The sequence below is a fragment of the Drosophila hydei genome, unplaced genomic scaffold, assembly GCF_003285905.1.
Source record: "Drosophila hydei strain 15085-1641.00,03,60 unplaced genomic scaffold, DhydRS2 tig00000283-arrow-arrow-pilon, whole genome shotgun sequence".
NCBI classification, from domain to species: domain Eukaryota; kingdom Metazoa; phylum Arthropoda; class Insecta; order Diptera; family Drosophilidae; genus Drosophila; species Drosophila hydei.
Genome location: NW_022045702.1, coordinates 32242 through 41477, shown reverse-complemented (window position 1 = coordinate 41477; position 9236 = coordinate 32242). Strand labels below are relative to the sequence as shown.

Below are 9236 nucleotides of genomic sequence, written 5' to 3'. Positions count from 1 at the left end.
ATTTTGGCCAGCGGGTTGTCTCTCTTTCACCTGTCCCAGCGACGGCGACCAAATGCAGCGTCAAGCTCATTACGAGCACAATTATAAACATGATGCTGTTTGCTTTCTGTAGACGAAAGCGCAAAATTTTCCTAATGAAGCCGGCAAATGCAATGGCAGCAACCGCAGCAGCAGCAGCAACATCAGTTAACTGTATTATATGGCCATGACCAGCTGTAAATGTTGTTGCTTTTTAGCTGTTGACTTTTATGATTTCCATTGCATAGCATTATTATGGACAGCAAATAGAAAACATGGCCAAGCAAAACGAGAAAATCAATAGAAAATCCCCTCTAACAAACTTACAAGCTGAAAATGAAGTGAGCTGCAGGTGAGCTGCCGGTGAGCCGAGCTCATGCCACTCTGATGATCTATGTGCGTATGCTATAAATCGTAACAATAACAAACACGGACACTTGGCCAGACAACCGGCAGACAAGCCAAGCCCAAGCAGCTGGTGCCAAAGATGAAGCAAAAGCTGCAGCTGAAGCTCGACATGGACGAGCGATTTCACTTGACAGCAACAGCCACAATCATAGAGTGAAGCGAGTGGAGCAGTTTTTGGCTTCACTTCTAGTCCGAGCACAACATTTCCCTCGAGCTCCAGCTCGCTCTCCATGCAGGAGGCGAACAACAATATTCTGAATTCGAATACAAACAGCATAGAGTTCGTTTCTTTTGCATGTACATTGGCTTCTTGCTGCAGCCAAGTTGGGATCAATATAAGTATAGATTGACTTAAAAAGAGCTATGAGATAATGCTAGCTTAAATTAAGCTTAAGAAGGCTTGACGTGAAGCGCCAAGTGCGCTTGGAAATTTGAAATCGTTGAAAATTAAATTTGATTAAGATAAAATTTTAAGAGAATTTATATAAATTTTAATCATCTTGAAAGCGACTAGAAAATAATATTTCCTTAATTTATATCGATTAAAAACTATTTAAAGATAAAAACAAAATATTTATTTATTTTAAATACATCTAAATATTTTAATAAAAATTAGTTTTAAGCAATAATTAAGAAATTATTTTCTTACTATCTCACTCAGCTCAAAATGAATTAAAAAATTCCCAGAACTCCATTAATTTTTAAATGCATTTATAGTTGCCATTTGTTTGTTTTTCCAAGTGTATGCATCAATGGCCAGTGTTTACTGTACATTCTGTCCACTGTCAATTTGAAATTGTTGTAACATGAGAAATGTGGAGCTGCTCAGTGTTATCTATGGGGATAGCCATTGCTGCTTGGCAAATGCCATTTATTTGATATTACAACGCTCGAGTGCCGCACACTCAGCTTCCTCTTGAAATATTGTCGCACACACAATACACACGCACACACACACACACAACTCATAAAAAGCCCATTTATAACTGTTAACTTGTACAAAAGTATTTACAGGCGATTTAGCCGCTCACCGAATTACAACCAGCTCACAATTGCAATTGTTTATTTGTGTTTTGTGTACCGCACCACCCACCCACCCAACTACACAGCCACCCTCTTGGCTCTGCTTTCCTTTTAGCCAGCAATAAAAAGTATTGCTGTTGTTGTTTTTTGGTTGTTTGTACAATGTTGTTTGTTAGCTGTTATTGTTGCTATTATTACAGTTGTTGCTTTTGTTTTTGCTTTGCTTAGCAGCTGCTGCTGACACGCACAAAAATTTCCAATGCAACACTATACAAAAACTCAAGTGCGAAAAATATCCCTATATATATATGTATATATATATATACATATATATAAATGGGCTGCCATTGTTCTATGGCTGAATGGGTTTTCGCTAGTTGAGGTCGCGTCGAGTGTTAACTGACACTCGGTCACGGGCACAGCCAGGTGCCAGTTACAGTGAGCACTGCAAACGAAAGCCCAGCGAACGTACTTTAGAAAGGTACACCAACAAACACCCATTCTCTAATTACTTTCAATTAAATAGTTGCAGCAAAAACAAAAAAAAAAAGATTCTTTATTAAAATGATTGTAACTTTCCGTAGGAAAGGTTTTTCAGCTTAGGAGCTGTTTACCATTTACTTAAAGGCCTTTTCGACAATTGCCTAGAAAGGTAGCCGCAGTCGTTTGTCGTTCGACTTTCACAACTCTAAACTGTTTTTCTTACAAAGTTGCATGCAGAGACAGCAGGCTGACATGAGAATCGCATAGAGCGACGGACATTCACCGCAGCACAAAAAACTGTTATGCGGCTTGTGTTTGTTTTAGACTTGCAATGATTACACACAAAAAAAAAAGAAAATATCAAAATAAATATTTAAAAAATATAAAAAAAAGCAACCTATAATATTTGCATTATGTTTTATCTGCTGTCGCACAGGTAGTATAGTAACCCAGAGAAAATGCGAATTTAGGGTAACATGGTTTTTTGGGAATGTATGTAACAGGCAGAGGCAGGTGTGGCAACCAACATCAAGTCCATATCTTAAGCAGGATAAACAGCTGAGTCGAATATATCTATGTCTGTTTATAACTATGCCTATATGTCATGTCATGGCCGTCCGTGTGAACATAGCGATCTCATAAATCACAAAAAGCTAGAGACTTGAAATTTTAAATATATATATATATTTGATTGTTAATTTTTTTTCTTGATAACCTATTTTCTTTGGCTTTGGCAAATTCACTCATTGGAAAGCCATTATCATGATCTACAAATTTTTTAAGTCCATTTAGAAGAAAAGTTTTTCAACAATTTAGTTCCTAATAGTGAAGCCCTTAGCGCAGCACACGCGCAGTCGCTGCCTAAACTGCGCAGTAAGTTCTTATGTCAGAGTGCTGTTTGTAAAGTATGTGTTAAAGAAGCGTTGAATGATTGGAATATCACCTCTTCGCAGGGTTCAGTATATCCTCCAGTCGGTTAGTCCCGACTGCAGCAATTTTACTTGATTTTTTTTGTTTGTTTGGATTTTTGAAAGCGCATTTTGAAAGCATTAAATTTATGTCACCCTGTTGGCCATTGTTGACTTTTATGCGTTTGACGCTGTCAGCGCAATATTCCATATTGATTTTTAAATTTTAAATAATAAACAAAAGTTTAATTCTATTGTTTTCTCTTCATTCTCATTTCTTTGCAGCATTTAAAGGCCGGAAAAACAGAATCGATAGGTAAGCGTTCAATGTTTCCATCTCCTCTTTGGCATACCCTAGATTTTTTTGTTCTGCTTATTAAAAAGTTGGCAGGCACTTTAAAAATGGAAAACCGCATGCACACACGATACTGCAGCATATTTTTAGTTTCTTGGCATTTGTGGTGTTTTTTCCTCGCCAGAATTGGGACAACAAGACGCATAAATAACCAGCATGCCAACAGATAGATAGAGAGTAGTGGCATGGAAAGCAAGAAAAGCTAAACGAGACTCAGAAAACTCAGTAGCCACCAGCACTTAGAATAGCAAACACAAACAGGCGACAAAGTCATGAGACGGGATTAGATGCAGGAGCGGTGGGTGGTGCGGTGGCAGTGGCTCGAAAGGTATTGCAACTAAATACAAATGCGCCTGTGCCGAGATGAGAGGCAAAGCGGAGTCTCCTCCTCGACATGCCCCTTTGCCGTTGGCATTGGGGGCAAAAAGAAAGCGCCGCAACGCCTGGCAAAACAGTTACCGGTTCTGAGACAGACGGACAGGTTTACTTTTCCGTTGGGTACGCTACGTGTGTGCCTGTGCGTGTGCGTGTGTTGCTGCGGCTGTGCTGTGGCTGTGTGTGACAAATCAAGCGAGAAAAAGCCCGTGCGAGAACCGCTCGAAACGTCAATGGCCAGCGGAGCAGCTGTTGGAATTGCCGACTAACCGAGTGCAACCACAAAAAGTACTTGTTAGAGATGGGCGCGTGAATGGACTGCAGAAGTGTACTACGAGTAGCATATTAGAATTTATTTATGTGAGATATGAAAGGATAGCAAGCACTTTGAAAGAAATTATCAAAAAATTTCTCATATCAGTTGTATTCTCAGTGCAGAGCTGTGTAAGGAGCCTTCATAAAACCCTTGAAAACTTATGTCATATATAATATTTATATAAATGGGCCTATTCAGTTTTCAGCAGCAAGTAGAAGAGAATTAAAAAACTATTTAAAACAGTTTTGAAGTTATTCTTTTTCAATTATATTTTATATACTATCTATTCATAAATAAACTTAAATATAACCTTATTAATAGAGTTTCTTTACTGTGTTACATGTTCGTGTCAAATTTGCATTTTCGTGTCACGCTCTCCGCTCTTTTAGCTGCTGCGTAATGGCTGCAGGAAATTGAAAAACTTGCCAGTTGTGGCTGTTGTTCTTGTTCCTCTGGCTGTGGTTGAAGTTAGTTGCTGTTGCATTTTCTTTGCACTCAGTCCCAAAAAGTCGCCCCCTGGTAGACGTCGACGGTGTCAGAAGCCAAACACCTTGGCTTGTTTTTCGTTCACACCAATCGAGCAGCCGCAGCCGCAGCAGCAGCAGCTGCTCTTTGATGATTTATGCGCCTTTATTGCATATCGCTTTAACTTGCAATCTTAACTTAAACGGCGCTGCAACTAATCTATCTTAAACTGGATGCTGTTTGAGCTTGGTGTGTGTTGCATGCTGTAGCTTTTGCTGCTTCTGTTGCTGCTGCTTCAACTGTTGCCGTTGCATGTTGCTCTCAAGTATATCACGGTACTGGCGTTCACGATTTAGTGCACTGCGCTGCTGATAGCTGGGCGCCGCCAGCTGCCATTGGCAACGCTGCTGCCAAATTAATTCATTGGTCAGCTGCAGCTTGGTGCTGGCCACGCGCATCAAGCGACGGCAGCGCTTCGGGCGCCTCAGCTCCTGGCAATGCAAGTACAGCGCATAGCCCAGGGATTCCATGATTCTATTGCTGCTTCTGCTGCCAAATTCGGACATTGTCACTTGCTTGATTTGCTTTCAAAGATTGAAACACTTTCGTTGCTTGTCGCTCGCCAAATGATGCAATCTCCGCATTAGCAGACACAATTTAAAGGATAACAGGTAGATGGGTGGGAGAGGCAGGTAGTTATATGTAAATGTCATTCAGGTCATTTTTTGTTTGTGTGTAAATAGTATATTCTATGTGTACTCTCTTAAAGCTGAACTAAGCTGTTAACGGAAAAAGGTGATTATACATTGCTCTCCAAAACACCTGGCATAAAACAGGCAAGAGTCAAATAGTTTTACCTTTTTTGCAAATTATAAATCATATAACTTAGGCTCTTAGAGAAAGGTTATTATATAAAGTTGAGCTAATGAGCTGATAATATGATGTAAACAGACTACTCGAATAATACTTTCGATTTTATTATAATGAAATTCATGAGAACTTTCTTCAGCTAATTCCTTTGAATTCCCTTGTTTCAGTACTCCACTAATTGAGTGGATCAGTTGGTCCATATGGCTGCTAGCGTGAAATACATAAGCTAACTTTTTTCTTAGCAATATATAAGACTTGCATGTCAAGAGAGTTGCTTTGCTAGTTTCTTTAGATAGTTTCATGAGACTTTCTTTAACACTCTATTTTTGAACTGTTTCTTTAGACAGTTTCCGTGATAGTTTCTTTGAAGAAAACTTGCTTATGATATGTATATATATTTACATATAGAAACCATTAAGAATATACTTCTCCGTCTTATATAAACTAATTACATTAACAATAGTCTCTAGTGTTCGTGTTAGTTACTTCTATAAATATAACTTTTTTATAGAACATTTCCGGCTTTAGTGGGCCCATCCCCAACCCCTCTATTAACTGCACCTCTAATTGGCTGACCAATCAAGTTTATATATGCGCCTATTCAATCTGGCTTAAGACTTCAGACTTTATAAGCTAATCGTAAGCTGCTCTGCTTAGACAAATCTATGGCTAGTGGAAAAACTGGCAGCGCTCTTGAGCGTTTTTTTTTGTTGCTGCTGCTACCCTGTGGCTGTTGCTGTTGTTGATGCTGTTGCCATTTGCAAATGCGCTTTGCATGTTGCTGCTAATTGGCAACAGTTGTCGATGGAAGAGTTTTTCTTGCTGCTTTTGGTTCTAGCCTCGTTTTCGTTTAGGTTTCGACGTGGATTGCATGATTAATGAACGCCGTTATGCTTTTACAAGCAGAGCCAGCTCTTCAGCTGCGGCAGCACTAGCAGTAGCAGTAGCAGTAGCAGCAGCTGCCATGTAATTTGAGCGCATGCGTCGCTGCCTCTGCCGCATCGCTGCTTGGGTCTGGGCCTAAATCCGAGCTGTTGCATAAGTCGGCTTTTGCTGTTTGTTGTTGTCATTGTTGTTGCTGCCAGCACCTCCATAAAACTGCGCACAAGAAACAATAAAACACCAGCAAATTAGAAATTACCTTTTATGTGCAATACGAGGCGAACAAACACACGCAGAGACTGAACAACAGCGTACAAAAAAAATGGTAACAAATTTACACACAATGCGCAGTTGGCCAGAAGGGGTAGCCAAGGGGGTGGGGCAGATGGTCTGCCTGGCTGGCTGGCTGCCTGCCTGCTAGCAGTGCGTGCATTACGTCAGCAGCAGACGGCTCATTAAGGCAGACCAGCGCTTCGCTACGTAAATCGGAACTATATAGATAAAGATATATTATATCCATGTGTGAGGCGGAAATTAAAGTGGCCCTAATGGGCGCTCGTCGTGCACAGTTACAGTTCAAAGATGCAAAGCTGCAAAGATACAAATGTATCTGCAACGCTAGGCAATTGCCATTGATGGCTCCGCACTTAGAGCAGATCTACAGCTAATTAGGCTTGGATAACTGAACGCATATAGTGCAAAGAAGAGAGAGTACAGTGACTAGAAACTTGTGCTGTGAAAGTCAGCTGATGCATATAACTTTTGTCAGCTGCCGTCGCATTACAATTTTATATCCGACAATACGCAAAAATGTAACTGACAGTCCACCCACAGCTGCCTTCTGCTCCCCTATTGCCCCTTCGATCAAAACTTTTTCGGCTCTGGTCCGAAAAATTGTATTTTTCGCAACAAAACAGGAACAAAATTGCAACTAAAAAAGTACATAAAACAACTACAACTGGCCATCCACATCAAAATGCACATAAATAATAAAAATAACCAGCAACAGGAACCAACGTACAACATAGGAATGGCATGGCATGGCATAGCATGGCATGAAATGGAATGGAATGGAATGGTGCATCATCATCAGCAAACAACATTCAAAAAAGCTTTTGTTTCGACAACTGTTAATAGTAAAAAAAAAAACAAATGTACATATAGAACTCGTGCTGTCTGCCAAAATTATGAAATTAATTTTCAAAAATTTTAATTATGCAACACTGGCTGCAACATGCAAATTGAATGCAACATCAAAAGTTGCCACCAGTCACCAATTGTGACTATGGGTGTGGTCTGAATGCTGGTCAGCATAGAGGATTAGAGTTTGCTATAGAGAGCTTGCCGACAAAGTGTGTAATGCATAGTGAAGAGGAGAGTTGAGCAAATGGAATGCATAGATAAGGAGATTACAGCAGAGTAGATAAAATTGGGATGGTTTTGTGCTTTAGCCATAGTGCTATACTACTAGCTTAGTACTACTAGTCTTTCAGCTTTTGATAGCATCGATAACATAGAACAGCCAATGAAACTAAGGAAAGGAAAACTAAATTTTCATTGCAACTTTCATATGATTGATTTAATATATAACATTTAAAATAGATGATATGACATCATTCATGTAACATGTGTATATCATGTATCATACTTCATATGTCATCTGTCATATATCATATAAACACAATTCTATATTCATTAAATATACTTAAGCACATGTCATGTCGCTTTTATTTTTTTGTCTATCAAAATATCTCACTCAAACTTGAGCCTGACTTTTCTTCTAAGAGTTCCAAATTGCTTATTAAAATATTTTAAATTAAATTTAGATTTTCATACTTTTTACATGTATAAACAAAATCTTAGCAACTATGTCACCAAAGTTCACAGGAAAAATGGGCATATAACTCAGTCTTTCAAGATATCTCAACAAAAGAAAGATCGAATCAGATGACTCTTCTACATATATGACAATAAGTCATCTATCTCTAAGAGCATACAAGCTTTGATCTGTCATTTGCTCGAAATTTTCAACGCTGTCCCTTACAGCGTGCTGATGCATTCATTTTTTTTTTGAGGTTTTGTTGCTGTTTCTATTTTAGTTTTAGTTTCAGTTTCTAGTTGAGCGTTGGCCACAGTGGCACCCATTAAATTGTGCTCACGCACACTGTTGTGTGTGCTTAAGATACACACACACACACACACCGAGACACCAACACACACACTCGTGCATGCCGTGGGAATCATTGTGGACGACGGGCTTTGGCTACCGCTGCTCAACTTTGATTAGAGTTAAGCCCTAAATTAGTTGCCTCTGTTGGACATTGGCTGGCGACCTTTTGGGGTCCCGTCGTCAGCGTTTGTTTACCTTCTGCTTTGTGGGGCATAATAATCAAGTCATGAGGTTTGCAACACACTTACACACTTACACACTCGCTCATATGCACATAAATCGTAAATTCTTAATTAGCATGTCGAGATGTCTTGATTTGTTGTCTAGCACGAAACAGTTTTTCGTATGTTAATAAGTATCGTGTTTAGCAAGGCTATAAGAATTATATTTCGTAGCTATTTTCGGGTTATATATTATAATAATTTGTATTATAATCTGAGCTTTGCTGATACTAATTGCAGTTAAAAGCAGTCTTAAGACTTGATAATGAATCGAATTAAGACTTATTTTTTGAGATAAAGAAAAATTAGAATATTGAAGATAATACAATTTGCATGAATTAGTAATAAATAAAATATACAAAAATATTTTATAAAATTAAGTTTAATAAATAAGTACTTAAACTAATTTGAAAAACATCAATGGGCTTGTCATACTATAAAGTTCAATGTCAGCGACAGTTCTTGGCTTAGAGCTACGCATGTAATAGGAAAACTATATAAAATTTACCTTACTTAACTGGACTTGGCTTGTAAGAAGTAAAATGAAGCAAATAAAAATATTATTCAGATATTATTATATTATATATATAATATATTTAATTTCTTATACATCAAATTGAGTGTTAACAAAAGCTTTAAAGTGCATTTAAAGTTCGTTAATTTCCTTTTCCTTTGTCTTTTACATTGTCCAAGCTGGCAGCGGCTAGTGGCCAAAGGGGCGTTATTAATGTACCACACGCTC

The 9236-nt window shown here is 38.6% G+C and overlaps 1 protein-coding gene across 1 annotated transcript; it reads right to left on the bottom strand.

The window, feature by feature from the left end:
- Positions 1-4575: 4575 nt before the first annotated feature.
- On the bottom strand, positions 4576-4917 carry LOC111599636. Its single transcript, XM_023315316.2, has one exon. The coding sequence runs from the start codon at positions 4915-4917 to the stop codon at positions 4576-4578; it is 342 nt and encodes a 113-aa protein (XP_023171084.1).
- Positions 4918-9236: the final 4319 nt, after the last annotated feature.